The sequence below is a fragment of the Ovis aries genome, chromosome 19, assembly GCF_016772045.2.
Source record: "Ovis aries strain OAR_USU_Benz2616 breed Rambouillet chromosome 19, ARS-UI_Ramb_v3.0, whole genome shotgun sequence".
NCBI classification, from domain to species: domain Eukaryota; kingdom Metazoa; phylum Chordata; class Mammalia; order Artiodactyla; family Bovidae; genus Ovis; species Ovis aries.
The window spans coordinates 27,492,164-27,514,060 of record NC_056072.1 but is presented as its reverse complement, the minus strand read 5'-3'; the positions used below and the strand labels follow the sequence as shown (position 1 = coordinate 27,514,060).

General features: G+C 38.3%; 1 protein-coding gene across 1 annotated transcript in view; it reads right to left on the bottom strand.

Annotated features, from left to right (window-relative positions):
• Positions 1-8,855: 8,855 nt before the first annotated feature.
• Positions 8,856-21,897, bottom strand: part of CNTN3 (contactin 3) — a 408,740-nt gene continuing 395,698 nt past the window's right edge. Inside the window, exons 21-23 of the mRNA XM_015102330.4 lie at positions 14,233-14,345; positions 13,444-13,612; positions 8,856-10,850 (exon numbers count right to left, since the gene is read on the bottom strand). Of these exons, the coding sequence (XP_014957816.3) occupies positions 10,750-10,850; positions 13,444-13,612; positions 14,233-14,345 (383 nt within the window). The 3' untranslated portion in view covers positions 8,856-10,749. The remainder of the gene's footprint in view (positions 10,851-13,443; positions 13,613-14,232; positions 14,346-21,897) is intronic.

Genomic DNA, 21,897 nt, shown 5'->3' with positions numbered 1-21,897 from the left:
TTTTTGAACATATACCTAAGTAAATATGGTCCCATCATTCATGGGAAATAGATGGGGAAACAGTGGAAACAGTGTCAGACTTTATTTTTTGGGCTCCAAAATCACTGTAAATGGTGATTGCAGCCATGAAATTAAAAGACACTCTTTGGAAGGAAAGTTATGACCAACCTAGATAGCATATTAAAAAGCAGAAACACTACTTTGCCAACAAAGTCAAGGCTAGTCAAGGCTACGGTTTTTCCTGTGGTCATGTATGGATGTGAGAGTTGGACTATAAAGAAAGCTGAGCACCGAAGAATTGATGCTTTTGAACTGTGCTGTTGGAGAAGACTCTTGAGAGTCCCTTGGACTGCAAGGAGATCCCACCAGTCCATCCTAAAGTAGACCAGTCCTGGGTGTTCATTGAAAGGACTGATGCTGAGGCTGAAACTCCAATACTTTTGCCATCTCATGCAAAGAGTTGACTCATTGGAAAAGACCCTAATGCTGGGAGGGATTGGGGGCAGGAGGAGAAGGGGACGACAGAGGATGAGATGGCTGGATGGCAGCACCGACTCGATGCACATGAGTTTGGGTGAACTCCGGGAGTTGGTGATGGACAGGGAGGCCTGGCGTGCTGCAGTTCATGGGGTCGCAAAGGGTTGGACACGACTGAGCGACTGAACTGAACTAAAGTAAATCATGAAGCATGGAATGCATTATTTTAATTAAGGTGAATATTTTAACAAAATTATCATGGGTAAGGCTAAATATACCTTATATTACAACTCCTAATTTCAATACTGCCACTTCATTCCAGAGATAACTACTATTTTTATTTAGTATGTTTTCTTTCAGACCTATGGTATTATAATGAAAGTATATCCATTGAAAATATCACTTACATTTTCACATGATTAGAACCATTCATTTTTTCATCTTTATATTTGCCTGTAACTCCCAAAACTTGCACTGGAGGCCGTTAGGAAAACTTGACTGCTGGTTGACCCAAAAGCTAGATCCAGGAAGCTGGAAGCTTCTATTCCACCTACCTTGTCTTGGTATGTGTGTTCAATTTACCTTCCCTGTTCCTAGAAGCTGCTCCAGGGATACAGCCTCAAAAGAGTAACAAATCCACTTAGGTGCTTTATATAAACATTTAACCTCTGTCTCGTGGGCAAGGAGATCTTCTCTTCTACAACCATCCAAGATAAACCTTCTATGCTCTCCTTATTATTATTAAAAAAACTGCCACCTAGGAATCTGGAGGATATGCCTTTTCCTTTGGTCTCTCACACCCTCCACCTATTTCAGATTAAACCCAGGAAGCTCCTAAGGAGGTTATGAAGCAGCAATCTGTCTTGCATATTTTTTTACTTGCAGATTCCTTTTTAAGTACTCCATGCTAATCCTCAGCATCTATTTATCATATTTAATAGTTTTCCTTCTTGTGGACTTCTAAATTGTTCTTTTTTTTTTTCTTTCACAGACAATGAATATCTTTCTTATGCTATGAAGAAAGCATTATGATGTAAATCTCACAGTTTATAAATTCTTAAGGCTAAAAGATAAATACTTTAATTAGATTCATTCTTTCATAGATCTTAATCATGATGTCTGATTTTACTTTAGACATTATTTGTCTTATTAAGAAATGTTTTTGCCTTGTCTCAGATATTCTTTACTCATTTGTATTTTATAACATTGGATACCAAACCTGATGGTTCATTTTAATCAGCTCATTAGACAAAAATCTGTAGATTCCTTGCCTTATCCTGAGAGACTCTGATTCAAGACACTTGGGGAGGAGCCCGCTTCTGATACTTTGGTTTGAAAGACCACAACAGAGAAAGAAGAGCTAAAGACACACTTCTCCTTCTGTTAACCTTTTCTTAAAGAAAATTCTCAGGGTAAGTTATTTTCATGCATATGCTATGCTCTGCCATGACAGCAGTGTCTAGATAGTAACCTCTGATGTCCTGATACAGAAAACTGTGGGTCTTGCTGATATTTCTAACTACTGATATCATCTATACATTACAAATAGCTGTGCACAGGGCCTAGGTTTGTCCTGGGAAATTCGGGATTTGCGAGGAAGAGCCAAGAAAAAAAATCCATAATATATGCTCGTAGGAAGGCACTCAAAGATTTTCTATCTCAAAGTTAGTGGCTGGAAAGCTTCCTGTTTTGTTTTTGTTTTTCCTGCTGTTGGAAAAGGAATCTTAGGTTTGTTCAAGTAAAGAAAAATATCCGGATCCATATGTTTAGTTAAGGTACCACTCTCCTAGACAGCATATTAAAAAGCAGAGACATTACTTTGCCAACAGAGATCTGTCTAGTCAAAGCTATGGTTTTTCCAGTAGTCATGTACGGATGTGAGTGTTGGACTATAAAGAAAGCTGACCATCAAAGAATTGATGGTTTGGAACTGTGGTGTTGGAGGAGACTCTTGAGAGTTCTTGCACTGAAAGGAGATCCAACCAGTCCATCCTAAAGGAAACCAGTCCTGAATATTCATTGGAAGGACTGATACGGAAGCTGAAACTCCAATACATTGGCCACCTGATGTGGGAAAGATTGAAGGCGGGAGGAGAAGAGGACAACAGAAGAGGAGATGGTTGGATAGCATCACCAACTAGATGGATGTGAGTTTGAATAAACTCTGGGAGTTGGTGATGGACAGGGAAGCCTGGTGTACTATAGTCCATGGGGTCGCAAAGAGTTGGACATGACTGAGCTACTGAACTGAACTTCTTAAAATCAAGATGTCATGATTAAACTGGAGAAGGAAATGGCAACCAACTCCAATGTTCTTGCCTGGAGAAATCCCAGGGATGGGGGAGCCTGGTGGGCTTCTGTCTACTGGGTGGCACAGAGTTGGACACGACTGAAGTGACTTAGCTGCAGCAGCAGCAGCATGATTAAATTCTGTTTTCATGTTAGAGTCTTACTCAAATTCTCAAGAAAAATCTCATAAATAAGAATAAGTCTGAAGATATTCCGGAGGACTCATACATGTTTTATTCATAAAAATTTGAAGGTATCTAAGAGTCAAGTTTTTCCTTTATTAACATAGAAAGTCTTTAAAACTAAACCACTCAGATGGGAATATGCTATTAGAGAAGAGGGAGAAAAGAGTTAATTTTTGGTGCATTTTTTCCCTTAAGAATACCGTTTCAAGGAAAAAAATAATTGAAACAGTTACAGATGCATGGCCCTAAAATTATTTACATATGACCACTTTGGGAAAGTGTTCTGAATCAGTAAAGAACAACGGCTACTTTTCCTTTCTGATCTCCCTTTTAAACCCAAGAAAAAGCAGTCGGTATTTCTTTTCAATATGGTGCTTTGTGTGTCAATTTTCACCCTGAGCAATAAGCAAGTCTACACATGGGGTCAATGAAAATGATAAACAAAATGAAACTTCAAGTATTAAGAAATTAGCACTCCTCTTCTCTTTTCTGTAATATTTAAGATGAGAGAAAAGCAGAACTGGTCCTAAGTTCAGAAAGCCGAGAGGGCCTCCTTTCTCAGGCAGAACTGTAACCACATTTTCTGTATTATTTCCTTTATTTATCACACACCAGAGGCAGGCACATCCCACCTTCTTTTCAGAGGTGAGGAAAGGGATTTCGAATGCTCAAGCCCTGAGCTTGAAAGCCCCAGGCAAGTGAGAGTCAGGCTCGGGCATTACAAGCTCTCTGATTTGAAAGCACATTATTGTAATCATTTCCTAAACCCTCCCACACCAACCCTTCTAAAACATGATTTAAGTGTACCTACCGAGACTGGATGCTCAGCTCACAGGTCTGCACCAGTCCTTTTCCACCACTGAGTTGCTCAGATCTGGAAATTCTTTCCCCCCACCGCCCCCGAGCAAGCACCTTCGGCTTGCCTATGACCTTTCAGCCTCCTTGCTTCTCTCCTGAGCAGCTGGGGCTCATCTACCTTTGAAAACACCTGTAGCCACTTAGCTGCCTTTTCAGTGGGGCTCTCTGCAAAATGATCTCCACAGAACTTAGCAAGCCTCTGAATAGAAGTATGGGTATGTGTCGTTTTAAAGAAAATTCTCTTTGAAGGTAGTGAACAACCTTTCAGTGGAAGGTACATGTCCCTGAAAATTAGCGAAATGTTTTCAATTAGTATTCAGCTCAGTTCAGTCACTCAGTCGTGTCCGAATCTTTGCAGCCCCATGGACTGTAGCACGGCAGGCCTCCCTGTCTGTCGCCAACTCCCGGAGTTTACTCAAACTCATGTCCATTGAGTCGGTGATGCCATCCAGCCATCTCATCCTCTGTCATCCCCTTTTCCTCCTGCCTTCAATCTTTCCCAGCATCAGGGGCTTTTCAAATGAGTCAGTTCTTTGCATCTGGTGGCCAGAGTATTGGAGTTTCAGCCTCAGCATCAGTCCTTCCAATGAATATTCAATATTTATCTCTTTTAGGATGTACTGGTTGGATCTCCTAAATGGAAAACCACTTCAGTATTCTTGCCTTGGGAACCCCACGAACAGTATGAAAAGGCAATTAGTATTACCCTGGAAAATATTCCTAGGACTTACTCTCCCCTGTGCCTTTTCTTTAGACTCAAACCTTGGCCTCGATCTTTGTTTTCTCTTTTCTCTCTCTCTTCATGATCATTTCACTACTGTATCAATGAATCTCCAGAGCTATGGCAACTAGATTTTTTTTTTCCCCACTCTGCATTCCTCAGCATCTCCTCTTACAGGAGAGGGGAAACCCAAGGAGAGAATGGCTTTCTTTCCTACCGAAAGGGTCTAGTCAGGTGTTGCAAATTAAGACAAATGTGCTTAATTTCTAAAGTAAGAAAGCTTTTCTTCATGTGGTATCCCCCCAAAAATATCCCTTGACGCTTGCAGTCCTAGCAGAACTTAGGGTGTCACTCATGGGCTGTGGTCCTGGCAGGTGAAAGTAAACTGCTCTAGGTAAGAACACCAAACTGAGAACTGTCCTCAAAATGGGGCTCTCAGACAGTCTTCCCATGATTTCCTTTTACTCAATACATTCCTTTATGCCGAAGCTCTGTATAAATTCTCAGTTCCTCTTGCTCTTCAGACTAACATCCGGGACCTCCTCTGTAGCCAAACAAGCTGTAGTAGCCAAAGACACTGGTTTCAAGTTAATTACATGAGGAACAAGTATGAGGTCATAAACAGGCCTGACTGACTCAAGGCAGAAGCGGTGACATTTCAGTCTGAGATCTAACATCTTTCTGAATAACATCCTCTGAATAGTATTACTGGACTTACCTGTGACAACATTCCGAGCTACCTGCCATTTGGATCTTGTTTTGAGAGAATAAGGATTGCCACTAACAGACTGAATGCCTGACATGTACCCAGTATTTTGCTATAAGCCCTGTACATATTACTTGAGTTCTCACAAATACTTAAGCATGCATTCTACAGTATCTTTCTCATCCTCAAATTACTCTTTAGTCCTTTCCTTTGCTGTATCACTCGCATGGAACCTCCATAAAAGGAGACATCTTGTCCCAAGACCAGTATCTGAAACCATGGCTGAAAAAATGAACCACCATTGGAGTTTAATACTGTTTGTGTATTTTGCAAGTAACCTTTGCAGAATAATTCAGCGTTAAAAACCCAATCATCATAATATAATTATTATTAGACTCTCTTATTGAGTATCCATTAACCAAACATGGTAAAAGCTTACTGTGATTGGACCATGTCCTCTTATTATGACTATTCTCCAAGGCAGGTCCTTCCTTTCATTGGTGTCTTTTTAGAGATAAGCATTGTATCTCAGAAAGTTTAACCTGGATGTGCAAGGTCATACAGTTCTTTAGAGACATGCCTAGGGTTCCAACGCAAACCTACTACTGAGAACAAATGTTCTTAACCACTATGTGGTCAACTTTCCCAATAGAGATGATCTATTGCTTTTACTTCAAATACATTTAAAATGCATGTTAGTCTCCTAATTGGCATATCTTAATGTCTCCAGGGGCAACATGGGAGGAAAAAAAAAGTAAGCAAGTAAAATATGCAAGGGTGAGACAAATGGTTCACTCAACTGTTAGGTGCTGAACATCTAAATAGGAGCTGCATACAACGATGAGTGTACTTACTGTGCCACAGTTTATGATCTCAATGAGCATTTCTATATGTGAATCTGAAACTTACTCTTGCAAGGGCAGCCATTCCTGTCTGAAGGCTTTGAAAAGCCAAACACCAATCACACTGCATGGATCCTTCACTTCATCAATAGCCAGTCTCCACCAACACTTCACATTGGCATGGGCATTTACATGAGTCTGTCCCATTCGACTGTCTGAAGGATGGTAAAATAATTCTGCTAATTTGCTATTCTTATCACTTGTCTCTGTTTTTTTTTCTGAGTTTTCCCAGGTAACATCCAATTATACAGGATTTAATTCTTTTCCTTCCCCATGGTATTACTGATCAAGGTAGAATCATCAGCCTGCAAGATAATTTCAGCAGGCAAAGTAAGACTCAAGAATAAGAATGAATGCTGACAACCAATAGACACACCCTTTCTTACAAATTTAATATTCTGGTGCAAGTTCAAGAGGTAATTATCACCTATATGTAAACCAAGAAATTAAATTAGGACACAGGGTTCAAATAAAAACAAGAGCAGAAAACCTAAGCATTCAAATGAATTATAGTCCTATCTGTTTACATATCTTCTTTCAAAAGTATGGTACGATTTACTAATTGCTAAATTTGTAATTGCTGTTCTGGTGATTTTACCTCCAATATTTACTGAAGTGTATCCAAATGATAATGAATCTCAGTGCAATTTTCATTTTTAAAAAGGGTAAAATACTTTAGAAAAAAAATGAAACCAGTTAAGATTAATTTTAAATTTAAAAAGAGATGTCATTATAAGTATATGAAACAGCAGGGGTGATTTTCATTAGGAAATAAAACTTGTAATACACTAATCATTTTTCTTTATTTAATTGAACTATACTCCTAGGTTTTCATTGAAAATGGCAATACTATTGAAAATCAACACAAACCATTTTCATTTTAAAAATGTCTGAAGAAAATTAAACATACAGCTTGAAAAATATTTTTAAAACAGACAAATACTTTTATAATTTTTACTAAAAGAATCTGACACTTGGTCAATTTTAGATTGGATAGCCTTCCATGTAAGAATTAGAAACTATCAAAATTCACAAAATTCACCTAAAAGAAGTCTTCCTAGGTGTTTGGTTCTTCAACTTGAATTATCAATAATAGCACCAGAACAAATTATACTACAAATTGGCATTAGAGATACTTATTGGGGATCTCTAAATCTAATGGATCTGATTTTCAGAGAGATTAAAAACCCAATCATGCCTCAGACTCAGGGGCTGCAGCCAGACTGCCTGCGCTAGAATCCCCTTTTACGGTGTCCCTGCCGGGATGATCTGGTACAGTGTCCTTAATCTTCCTGAACCTTGGTTTCCTCATTTGTAGAAAGGGCTCAATAATGGTATCTAGATAAATAGATGCTGTGTAGATGAACTGAGAAAAGATAAAGAGTTTACCTAAGAATCCGGCACCTAGAGAGTGAAGACAAGTTAACAGCATCAATATTGCATGATGATGAAAAGCTAATCTGATACTAGAACCACTTTACTCTCTCTTCTAGGAACTCCTGGATTCACGTACCTTTCTTCTCAGTAGAATGAGACCAAAGGAGAGCTCTGAACACACATAAGGCCACCTTCAAACACTGTCATTTGTCTTCCAGTGTCATACAGTTACCTACTGAGGCGAAGAAGAATGCCAAGAGCATGATTCTAGGCACTCACACACATCATTTTGCTTCCTAACTCTCAATAGGTAACACCAATAACCACTGTTTTCTTAAGAGTGGAAACTTCCACCAAGAGCAGTCACTGAAGATTTGACAGCCCTGAGAAGATAATACCACTGGGGCTGGTCTGGATGGCCTAATAGGTTTTCTGCACATTCTCCAGTTCTTTGACCTTTATTTGCATGTTCAGGCCCTCAGTCATGTCTGACTCTTTGCAAGCCCATGGATGGTAGCCTGCCAGGCTCCTCTGTCCACGAGATTCTCCAGGCAAGAATACCGGAGTGGGTCGTGCCCTCCTCCAGGGGATCTTCCTGACCCAAGGATCAAACTCATTTTTCCTGCATTGGCAGGTGGATTCTTTACCACTGAGCCACCAGGGAAGCTGAAGTTCCACTAATACAACCAGTACAACTAGACTTAAAATCATAGCCACACACATGCATTCTCACACCCTGGCACAAGCCCTACACATACTTTTTCCACTGAATTCTCCTGCCTCTAAATATACCTTAGGTTTTCATGTAAGAAAACGATTGAATTATTTTTTCATGTCTAATTTTCCTTACATCAATGATAACATTTAAAACTCTTTACTAAGTAAAAATCAATCTTTTTCTACTACATGTATTCAAATACTTAGTGTATATTATAGCACAAGGATTGTTTAGAAGCAAGTCTCTAACCCTGATACCAAGGAGAAACTTAATGAGAGAGTTGATAAATTGATACCAATATTAAGAAGATATTTGTCAAAAAAGTGGGAGTAGCTGTATCAACCAAATCAAATCAGAAGAAACTAAATACCATAATTCAGTAAGAGACTTTTCTGCTTCTCTTTTCTCCCATCTCCCCAGAGCTGAAATACCTTTAAGAGAGGGCATTGTCTCAAACTACTGTCATGAGATTATAAAAAGATAAAAGGTTAAAAGGTAGAAAGACAAAAAGTAGACTGAAAAATATAAGAAATGATAGCATCAGAACAACTATTATGATGCCTTCTTATTTCCCCCTTAAAATGTTCTTTTTGACCATAACACAATTAATCACACATAGGCATTTGCTTTTTATAAATTTTATTAGAATAATAAAAAATAATACATACAGATAACCATAGGATACACACACAGGAATTTAAAGGTAAATGTCATACTTTTCAATATGAAACAAAGTACATATCTCATGGAGATATATTTCTAGAAACACCATGAAACAAGAGATTAATCATCTTGAAAATGAAAACTATAGGAACATATAGGAATTACTAAGTAATAAAAAGGTACAACTCCATTACATGTTGCATAAAATACAGGTATTGGAGAAAGTGTTTCCCCACTTTTTGACCTAAAATAACAAGGGTCATATGAAATCTACTTGTTCAGATTTTTTCTAGATATATACAGTATATACAAACCTTCCAGAGAAAAGTTATAAATGTTTTTCTTCTTTGTGTATAATGATGTTATCTTAAAAGGAATCTCTAAATGTAAAGTAATGCTTTATGGTGACATCAGAATTTTGCTAATATGTATTCTCTTTTGATATCTGTTGGTTTCAAATTCAGGTATCTTTGCAAAGAACAAGTTCCTGCAAACTATGAAACTGTTGGAAAGAGGTAAAAAATTGATTTTGCAATGTTTAACACTCAATCTGCTGCTTTTCTTGTATTTTCAACATACTGCTATGAGGTCATGTCTTTGACAATCCTTTGAACACAACGCATTGAGAGATGGAGTCATACATATCAAAGTCAGCAGCACGGCCATGGTTCTATTACAAATTTAGCTCAGGAGCTAAAAATCCTGCCAGACTCACTCGGATAGACTGTTGGACTTCATTACAAAACCATCTCCACCATCCAAAAAAGAGTCTCATAACGGAATCAAAAATTGGAAATGAAGGATCATGTGAATTTTGTATAATATATGGGTTAAGATTCAGGTCATTTCTTATTTCCTCCACCAGGTTTTAATAAAACCTGAAAGCTTATTCATAGGTGTGAAGGAAACGATTCCTTTTAATTTTATTTCACTTTTTAAAACTTTTGAGAAAAGGATAGAATGTGATCATGTCAATATAATATCATGGAATGAAAGAGAAAGCATTACCTACAATGAAAACATTTTTTTAAAGTGCAAACTTTCAAAATATGACAGGTTCTCATGACTTTAATATTATTAAATAAACTCACACTAATATTTTGTGCAGGCTTAGTGCATTAGGGGTAACAAAGCATTTCAGATTTCCTTCTTTATCTTTTAGTAAGTAATCCATGGGGCAGAGGCAGATAAGATGGGTATTGTTATCTCCACATTTTATGGATGAGTAATTGAGAAGTAGAGCGAGAAAAGTGATTTGTAAACGATCTCACAAACACTCACTAGTATACCTGAACAAAACAGCACACTTCCAAATTCTAGCGGAGCGTCTCTAGCAACATTCTTTTGAATCACATGCACCCTTTTCCAAACAGGGTAATTTTTAAAATGTAATTTTTCATCCTTGAGTATTTCAAGTGAGCATTTCAAAATAATATTAATTATATCTTCCAAATAGTGCTATTACGATGGGAAGAAAGCATTTGGATTACACGAGTTTTTCTCTATTAATTAAAAAAACCCCACTACAGCCAATGTATGTGTCTGCATGTGCGTGCACATGATAGCATGGGAGTCTTCATCCACAGGCAGTGCCTCAAATCATAGCTTAAGAATGTCTCCATCAAAAATTGGATGTATGTAATATGTAAATTGCTTTGGTTTATCAAGTAAATATTAAGGCATTTCAGATTCCCCTAAAGGGATTTACTGGTTTTTTCTATTATATTCATATTTTACCTATGTAGAAATTTAAAAAGACAGTTGAAAAAAAACACATGCATCATCATTGTATTTCATGAAAGCACTTCTTTTGTAACCAATTCAGTTTCCAATAAATACTTAAAAAGTGACTATCAACACAAGGTGTTTACAATAAATAGCATTATTACAGAGACATAACTTGACACAGGGTAGACAGTGGAGATGGCTGACGTACAACCTCTTGCATCCATATCTGTCAAAGACGATAAACAGCTCATTAATGAGAACCGCACCAATTTAAGCAACCAGGACAAGAGCAAAGTCTTTCCAATCATAAGCAAATCATATCAGGGACCTAATTTACTACCACAAGTTAACATTAGCTTTCATTTAATTTATCAATGGAGCCGATATTATTTGCCATGGGTATCTATAAACACCCTGACGTACTTAAGTTTTCTTAAATGATTCTGGGTTTTGTTTATCTAGTATTATTTAACTTTAATTGAAAGTGGAAACGCAACTTAATCATTTTGAAAACAACTATACTCCATTACAGACAATTTTGAGCTAATTCAATGGTTTAATTAAAGCTTCATCAGAGAAGGGTTCTGAAAAATCTGTGTTTATTTCTCTTTCGTGCATTTCTGCATAAATTGTTATGTATAATATAAAACAACATCTTAAAAAAACAATCAGTAACAAGCTCCATTTTCCTAGAGATGGCTTTGTCTGCACTCTAGACCGGCAACCTATGCGTGCTCAGCAAGATGGCAGACGTCAGAGGAAAAGGCTACCCTTGAGTCGGCAGCCCTCAAATGATAAAATCACGTCTGTTCCTGCAAACACACAGAACCTATTCCTGTTGACAGCTCCTCTGTGGCCATGCTGTGCACCAGATCTTAGTTGAGGGCACATGGGACCTTCAGTCTTTGTTGCAGCACATGGGTTCATTAGTTGTGGCATGCAGGATCTGCAGTTGTGGCATGCGAACTCTTAGCTGCGGCATGCTAACCCCTGGGAAGTCCCCATGCTGCATCTTTTAGCTGTAGCATGCAGAATCTTTTCCATTTCGGCATGTGGCATCTTTAGTTGCAGTATGCAGAATTTTTCAGTGGCATCATGCAGGGTCTTTTAGTTACGGCATGTGGTATTTTTAGTTGTGGCATGCAAACTCCCAGTTGCAGCATGCAAACCACCAAGGACATCCCCACGTGGGATTTTTAGTTGCGGCATGCAAACTCTTAGTTGTGGCATGTGGGATCTAGTTCCCTGACTAGGGATCGAACCCCAGGCCCCTGGCATTGGGAGTGTGGTGTCTTAGCCACTTGATTACCACAAAAGTACCTGGCCATATTGTAATTTTAACTCTGAACCTTGAGCTATCATAGGAATAGGACAGAATATCTTAATCTTAAAACTTAAATACTAACACTAATATTACCAATAACAAGCTTAAATTAATTTCTGGTTTTGCTCTACTGAAGTGCATATACTTTTAAAAATGTCTGTAGTCCTAAATGGTTTCTACAGATTTTTATATTGCAGAATTCAGTTCTGAAATAAACATTTCCCATTTTCTTCACATGGTTACTTGTTTGTTTTTGGTCTAGGTATTGCAGTTTTTATGCTTTCATGAAAAGATAAAATTCCTCCCAATTTTCACATCTCCCTTTCTCTATATTTGCTAAAGATGTCCCATTTTGTTTTCCAAGATTACAGATAAGGGTTTTAATTTTGAATGTCCAAGACTATAGATTAGGTAGAGTTCAGTGAAAGGAAATAAAGTAATTTAGGTTACTAAGGACCAGAGAATACAGTATGAAGACAGGATGGCTTCTGCGGTACTTAAATGAGGCCCCGAAACTCCACACTTGAGATTTAAAGAAAAGATAAAATGCGTTCTACTGCTGTCACTGATAAAATATGTATGAAAAGTCTGTTTCCCTCAACTCTGAAAGTATAGCTTTATATTGTAATAAAGTAGGCTTCATGTGGATTTTGAAAGGAAAAGTAAGTATGAACTTCCTTTGAAATCAGAAACCAAGAATTTGTTTAAAAAGTGTCTTTCAGTTTGGCCAAAAGTAGGTTATGACCTTAAACATGTTAACATTTCTGCTTGGTAAAGAATTGATAAGACATGTCTATAATTTCTAGGAGGCAAACAACTGGAATATTAAAGATCTTAAAATTGTTTTGTGGGTTCAAGATTGCCCTTGAGGAAAAGAATTCTATTTTTATGGAACTCCAAAGGCAAATTTATGCAAAGCTCAGAACACAAAAGTTAAAAGAATAACATTTGCTAAACATTTCTCCGGAGAAGGCAATGGCACCCCACTGCAGCACTCTTGCCTGGAAAATCCCATGGATGGAGGAGCCTGGTGGGCCGCAGTCCATGGGGTCGCTAAGAGTCGGACACGACTGAGTGACTTCACTTTCACTTTTCACTTTCATGCATTGGAGAAGGAAATGGCAACCCAGTCCAGTGTTCCTGCCTGGGGAATCCCAGGGATGGGGAAGCCTCATGGGCTGCTGTCTATGGGGTCGCACAGAGTCAGACACGACTGAAGCGACTTAGCAGCAGCAGTAGCAAACATTTCTCAAGGTTTTTTTTTTTTTTTTTTTTTTCCCCCTGTCTTTCGGCTCTTATCATTCTCCTTACCTAGCAGCACTCTTGAGGAATTCCTCCTTCCCTCACTTCTCATATTCTAAAACCTTCTCAGCATTCAGACGAAAGACAGAGTAGAAAAAAAAAAAAAGATGGGGTGGGGTGCTCACAAATAGACTCTCTCTTGCAGGCTCATAACTGATGCTGGGAATTGAGACACTGACTTCGACCAACTTACTGGTTATTCTTGGAATCCTGATCTGTTCACTACTGGTCCCATCCCCGCCGTCCGTTGTGGCCTTAACTTCAATAATGTAGTCTTCTTTAATGGGCAGCAAAAGTTCAGCTGAAGTTTTATTTGTGTTCAGCACTTGCACATTATTTTGACTGCTAGTCCTATAGAAAACCTAAAATGCATGAACAAACATATATATTTGTTTTACTGCCTGCTTTTATTTTTTCATCAAAATTATTCCCCTGATGTTACTTCATTTTTATCAGTTGTTTTTCTATACCCATTACAGTATCTGCTGCATTCATAGATCATAGATCTTAGATGAGGGGTCAGCATATGGTAGAATCATCAAATCCTCAAAATCAATGAGGTGGGGAGGCTGAACTTCCATGAAACATTCAGCTGGTTGGGTATTTGTAAGGATTCAGAGAGTGGGCAAGGACCTACTGTATTGAGCCTGAACACGAGACCAAGGAACCAGAGCCAAAACTATGGATTCATTTTAAGTACTATATAGATGAGTATTAGAAACAGGAAACCACAAACGCTTTACCAACATTTGGCCTAAAATTCCCATATGAGCACAAGTATTTCACTTAAATTTATATTTAAGAAATCAGGCATTTTGGAAAAATATTCTTTTCACATATAGCTTGATATCTGTATGTCAAAAGTGGTTTATAAAGACCACACCATCAACATTTAGAAAAAAAAAAACTGTCCAAATCTAGCTTCCTTTGTAAAGTACTACCAGAAGTGGGAAAAGAAAGCATTGCAAATTATACCACTTACTTTATATCCTGTTACTTCTGATTCATTCTCCATGGCTTTCACTTGTTCCCAATTAAGCAACACTTTTGTGTCTGTAGCATTCCAAACAACATTTCCTGGTGGCTGACTGGGAGCTTGAAATGCAGAATAAGAAAAGTAAAACAGATTTGAGCATGGAGTGATATTTTACACACAACATATAGATAAAGGAGGCGGCAGAAGTAAGGCAGAATCTCTTTGGTAACTCATAGTGCATAGGCAGAATCAGAAAAAATAACAATAGCTAAATTTCCTTTTACAAAGTCATTTCCAGAACGCTGTGAGACAATTCATTTTAGCATATTCATGATACACTTTAGGGCATTTCTTCCCTGGTAGCTCAGCAGTAAAAAATCCATCTGCAATGCAGGAGACATGGGTTTGATTCCTGGGTTGGGAAGATCCCCTGGAGAAGGAAATGGCAACCCACTCCTGGAGAACCCCATGGACAGAAGAGCCTGGTGGGCTATAGTCCATGGGGTCACAAAAAGTCGGAGACAACTTAGCAACTAAACTACCATCACCACAGTGATCTCTTAGAAAACTTGTTGATACTGGAGATCAAGAAATTCTTTTATCCACCACTAGAGGGTTGCCTGTTGATGGGCCAGGAAAGGCAGACACTGTGTCCTGTTTCATACATCTAGAGGCAGAGAGAAATTGCCAACTGAGCAGATTAAAGTTGCAGGAAATGAAGTGCAGATGATTTTTAAGCCAGCCATGTATGATGAGATGAGCAAAATGGGAGGCAATCAAAAATAAAGATTACTTAGATTTATTCCCATGAAGTAATAGCTACACACATGAAAAATGGAAGCAAACAGTCTATATTTTAGTCTTCGTTTTCCAAGTTTAAATCAATTTTTTGAGAAAAATAAGGCAAAACACTAAAACGTTAATGAGAATTCCATCACATAATTAATGAAACTCTCTGAGGTTTAAAAACGTGGATTCTTAATTTAGTTTCCTCTCATGAACACTAGCGGAGAAGGCAATGGCGCCCCACTCCAGGACTCTTGCCTGGAAATCCCAGGGACAGAGGAGCCTGGTAGGCTGCAGTCCATGGGGTCGCTACGAGTCAGACACAACTGAGCGATATCACTTTCACTTTTCACTTTCATGCATTGGAGAAGAAAATAGCAACCCACTTCAGTGTTCTTGCCTGGAGAATCCCAGGGACCAGGGAGCCTGGTGGGCAGCTGTCTATGGGGTCGCACAGAGTCAGACACGACTGAAGTGACTTAGCAGCAGCAGCATGAACACTAGATGTAGGGGGAGGGTTGTTTGGTAGTATTTGTCAAGAGCAACATAGGGCACTGAAAACTCAGGATCTTAATCACAAAACAGCAAACATAATATTGTCCATTTGGCAACAACATCATGATTGCCCAAATGGTGCTGAAATGCATTGTACTTGTAGATTTAGCCACAAAATTTAACTTGGTTAACTGAATTTGTTATGGGAAAATGATATAAAAGACTAGCTATGCTGAGACATCTCTAGCTATCGCTGACTTATGCCATGAGGGAGAGGTGGCTGGACTTACATATGGGAAGAGTGCACACATACACTGAGGTGACTAATGATGCTAAACAAGATTATTCCCTGCAGATTCTCTGGCTTACTGTCTGTTCTTTTATACTATTCCACATTGCATTTAAAATTTGTGATCTGGTATTCACAAGTTTAGGTCAGCTCAGAGCATTCAAGTTGCAAAGCTTATATAACAAAACATATATAATGGCAGTTGCCTAGAGTTCCTAATGACTATGTTCTGGGGGCTCCATCCAAATATTATGAATACACTGTTGTGAGAACAGTTACCAAAGTCTGTGATTCCCCATGGCCTAGCAGCACCAGAAAAGGACAGGCTCCATTTGATGCAGTTCAGATAATATACTTCAGCATGATGATTCCTGTCAAGAGATATGTGCTTGCAGATTATAGAAAACTTGAGTGATTTTGGTGGAATTTATTTTGGAGTGATTTATTCCAACACTAGTCTTGCAGAAGAAGTGACTTCATGTTTAGCATTCAGTCTTATTTTATATGAGTCCCAGAATATCAACAGACAAGCTGAATGAGTGCATCCTAAACTCAATACTTTTTGAATGGACAAAAAGAAAAAAAAAAAAAAAAGGAAATGGGAAAGGAGGGGTGGAATAAAAGCTGTGTGCTGGGTCTGATTACTAATTTTCCATATTGGTGTTTCTAACCATCAGATAGTCATGTTCCATCATTTTTACTGTTCAGCATCATTTTTACTGTTTTTCAAAAAATGAACTTGATTGAACAAAAAAACACATAAACATTGACTTTCAGTTCAGTTTAGTTCAGTTGCTCAGTCGTTTCCCACTCTTTGTGACCCCATGGACTGCAGCACGTCAGACCTCCCTGTCCATCACCAACTCCTGGAGTTCACTCAGATTCATGCCCATTGAATCGGTATGCCATCCAACCATCTCATCCTCTGTTGTCCCCGTCTTGTCCTGCCCTTAATCTTTCCCAGCATCAGGGTCTTCTCCAATAACTCAGTTCTTCGCATCAGGTGGCCAAAGTATTAGAGTTTCTGCTTTAGCATCAGTCTTTCCAATGAATATTCAGGACTTATTTCCTTTAGGATGGACTGGTTTGATCTCCTTGCAGTCCAAGGGACTCTCAAGAGTCTTCTCCACCACCACAGTTCAAAAGCATCAATTCTTCAGTGCTCAGCTTTCTTTATAGTCCAACTCTCACATCCATACATGACTAATAGAAAAATCATAGCCTTGACTAGATGGACCTTGTTGGCACAGTAATGTCTGTGCTTTTTAATATGCCATCTAGGTTGGTCACAACTTTTCTTCCAAGGAGTAAGTGTCTTTTAATTTCATGGCTGGTCACCATCTGCAGTGATTCTGGAGCCCAGAAAAATAAAGTCTGACACTGTCTCCACTGTTTCCCCATCTATTTGCCATGAAGTGATGGGACTGGATGACATGATCTTAGTTTTTTGAATGTTGAGCTTTAAGCCGACTTTTTCACTCTCCTCTTTCACTTTCATCAAGAGGCTTTTGAGTTCCTCTTCACTTTCTGCCATAAAGGTGGTGTCATCTGCATATCTGAGGTTATTGATACTTCTCCCGGCAATCTTGATTCCAGCTTGTGCTTCATCCAGCCCAGCGATTCTCATGATGTATTCTGCATATAAATTAAATAAGCAGGGTAACAATATACAGCCTTGACATACTCCTTTCCCTATTTGGAACCAGTCTGTTGTTCCATGTCCAATTCTAACTGTTGCTTCCTGACCTGAATACAGATTTCTCAAGAGGCAGGTCAGGTGTTCTGGTATTCCCATCTCATTCAGAATTTTCCACAGTTTGTGGTGATCCACACAGTTTAGCCTTTTCCTAAACACTAATAGTCACATAATCATGAGCTTTTTATGCTAGTTATATTCCTATGGTATTCTATTTAATAAATGAAGCATTATTAAATTTTAAAAAATATTTATAAGCTATTTTCAAATCATCTTATCACTACTGGTAAGAATAACATCTGGAAAATCCTTGATCAGACAAACTTTCTCTTCACATTTAAAATTCTATTACTGTTAGCAACTAACGTTTATTAAAACCTAAAATATGTTAGGAATGGTAGAATATACTTTTTTTATAATTTACTCAATTCTCATTATACTGAATTATAGTAATGCCCATTTTCTATACATGGGTAACTTGGATCCAGAGAGTTTATAAAAACAGATTCTATATTCATGTTGATAGCAGCATCATCCACAGTAGACAAAAGGTTCAGCAACCTAAGTGTCCATCAATAGATGAATCAGTAATCAAAATGAGGCTTATCCATATAGTGGAATACTACTTAGAACTAAATAGGAAGGAAATCTTGACACATGTTAGAATATGGGCGAGCTTTGAGGAAATTATGAAATAAACCAGTCACAAAAAGACATTCTGTATGTGAATCCACATATACAAGGTAGCTGGAGTATTTAATCCATTAAGGCATAATATAGAATTGCAGTTGCCAGGGTGAAGGAGAGGAGAATAGGAGATGTTTAATAGGTACAGATTTTCTCTTTCATAAGGTGAAAAGAGTTCTGGAGATCAGCTACACAACAACCAAGCCTAACACTAAGGAACTATACATTTAGAAACAAGTAAGATAGACATTTTATGTCATGTGTATTTTTATCACAAAAATTAAAAGCAAATAACTTGCTAAGATGCACAACTGGTAAGAGATATCATGTGGGTTCAAACAAGCTCTCGTTAATTCCAAAGTCTATGCTTCCCCTATCACATTGTGCTAACTATCTGTGACTTCAACTCTTGAAAGAGTTGACAAATGATTTGCCCATATGTCCATAGTTTTTATTCACTAATCCAGTATCTTGTCAAAGGTAGATGTCAACTTAAGATTTTATATGTAACTGACTGCCATTTTAAGGCAAGGAGTACAACACAAGGATTAAGAAAAAAACTTTTGTAGTGTTATTAGAAAATAAGTTTGATCTGTTCCCCACGTGTCCCTAAGGAATGGTTCATGCAATGATAAAGTAAGATAATGAATTGGGTAAAGAATCAGGAAAAAAATATCAGTTACAATTTACCACGGTGTCAGCAGGACAACATATGGCTGGACACTGTTCTCAAATATAACAGGATTTAGAATGAATTTTCTAGCTCCATGATTTTGATAGTCTTCCAAGACACTACCCAACAAATGCTATAAATTTCACAAAGACCAAACTGGGACATTAATGCTGACCATCAACTTGAGAGCTTGAATATAGCTGATCATATTGAGGCTAAGAAGACAAGAAACAGAAAGAAAAAATAAGAAAAAAAAAACAGAGAAACAATTGGTGTGTTAATTAAATACTTAAATGATTTGTTAACATAGTTCTAAGTGTTAAGGGAAAAAGCAGATAAGGAGGTGCCAACATCTCAAGTGGATTTTGAAAGATGATACGAGTTTCACATGTAGGGTTTGGGCCGGGCATGGCAGGGGGGATCCGAGGCAAAGGAATGACACAGGCCAGGGTGCAAAGGCCGAGAACTAACACGGTGCCGTGGGGAGCTCAGTCCTGATAGTACAGGTAAGGAGGAGGGGAAGAGATCAGAGCAAAGGCAGTTCGAGAGGCAGGTAGGAACTGTATTCTAAAGGGTCTAGAAGGTCAAAGGAACTAGAAAAGTAATATTGTTTTGTAGGCAATTGGCAGAAGACTGAAGGAGGATCAGATCTGTGGAGCCAATAGCTGTGTGCTTTCATAGGTCTTCCGCGGGGCAGAGGGAGGGAGAAGGAGGAAAACCTTGGTGGAAGCTCCGTAGGGAACACACTGTAGCACTCTGTGTAAAAGGCAATAAAGATCCAAAGGCAAGTGATGGTAGTGGAGCTGGAGGGATGAGGCAGAACTGGAATCTGTGAACAGGTCAGAAGGAAGGCAAGGCAGAACGGATGAATGACACAGGCCTTGCAGAAAAGGTTTCTATCTGGAAATCCCTTTCAGTCATTACATACTCAATAAGCACTTGCTTTGTGTCAGAGATTCCCCTTAAGTACAGTGAGCACAGAGGTAAAGATATTGTCTGACTTCCAACCACGGACCATGTTAGTGGTTCCCAGAGATCAGTACTTGTACCACTAAGATGATTTATGTGGATAACATTTTAATTGCAAATATTTGCCTATATTCACATTAGGGAAAAAAAAAACTACTACATCCAACTCTTAGTTGGGTGCAATTATTCATAAAGATCATTCTTTTTGATGAGGCTGAAATTGGCACATCAGTGGTAATCTACTTTAAATACAACACATAGATTAAACTATGATCTAAATAATGACACAGAACAAAGGGCATTATACAAACAAATAACTCAGATGTTTTTAGTTGCACACAGATGTCTGGTAAACACCCCAAAACACAGAGTCATAATTCAAATTAACTCTGACCTAAGGATATATTAACTACAAATAATTCATCTCAAATTGAGCAATCAAGAACAGAATATCACTCTACTAATAACAATCATTAACACTCTGATTGGCTCATTGCAAAACTTATTTTCATGGACACATTTCTGGCAAATGATTATGTTTCTTTTTGCTATTCACTGTAGTTTTAGCTGTTAAACTTTTCTCTGTTTAAATAATTGATTTGCTTTCATTTTTATAAAAAAAAACTTAGGACTACCACCTTGTAATGGAGAGAATATTAATCATGTTCTGTTAATAACAACGATACAAAGCCTTTTAAAATAAATATATTTGAGTATTAAATATATTAGGGAAATAATAATCAGTTTGTTTGAGTACGTGACTAAAATCTTGCAAGAAATCATTCAATGACTGGAGATTGTAAAACATTAAGCAAATTATGAACAAAGTTTGATTATTGTATGATCCAAACTTCCCTTTAGTATCTTATCCTTACTTTCGACTTCCACCCTTAGTCATCTTTAGTTACCTTGTATTAGGGGATTCTCTGATGGTTCAGTGGTAAAGAATCCGCCTATAATGCAGGAGACATCGGTTTGATCCCTGAGTCCAATCCCTGGGTCAGGAAGTTCCCCTGCAGGAAGGCATGGCAACCTACTCCAGTATTCTTGCCTGGAGAATCCCATGGCCAGAGGAGTCTGGCAGGCTACAGTCTAGAGGGTGGCAAAGAGTTGGGCAAGACTGAAGTGACTGAGCAGGCATGTACCTTGTATTAAGCCTTAACTGTTCTTCTTTTCTAGCTTACTAAGGTCAAACTTCAAATATTAACCCTTTCCTTCCACAAACTACTAAAACTATTTACCTTTAAGTGAAAGTGTTAGTCACTCAGTCATGTCCAACTCCTTGGGACCCCATGGACTGTAGCCTGCCAGGCTCCTCTGTTCATGGAATTCTCCCGGCAATAATACTGGAGTGGGTTGCCGTGACTCCTCCAGGGGATCTTCCTGACCCAGGTATCGAAATTGCTTTGCAGGCAGATTCTTTACCACTGAGCCACCTGGGAAGTCCTAAGACTATGCCCTCTCTGAGACATGAGCTCAGAACCTTCAGATTATGAGATTGATGTGCTGCCACTTCGTTAAGAACTTACCTTTGTGCACCAACAAACAGCAAGCCTGAAACATCACAGACAAGATCCACCTAATACATTTCAGACTTACTAGATGCCCTGTGGCCATTCACAAGTCACCTGTACTGAGTTTACTCCCTTGACCTGATAGAAGCCGCAGTGTCTCAACTGCAAAAGAAGGAAAAAGGCTGGCAGAGCTATTGCTGAATTTAAAAACACAAGACAGTGAAACATCCGAAACTATGAAGCTTCAAATCAGACACTGCAACCTGAAAGTTCCCGAAAGCCAGACCGAGCTAACTAATATTTTTTGTCTAATCCAAATACTGTATTTTAATTTTGGGTAGGTGCCAAGATTTAAATTTGGGAAGTTTCATTTAAGTTCTAGACTTCTGGTTTCTTTTGCAAAACCAGACGATGAGAAACACTGGTCCTACAGTGATGGATAGAAAGGATGGGATGAAGGAAGAAGAGATTGCCCCACTCACCCACCATTGCTTATTGAAACCTGCCTGTCCATTGAAGGCATTTGAGGTTATCATTCTTCTTTCTAAATCAAGAGTCATTT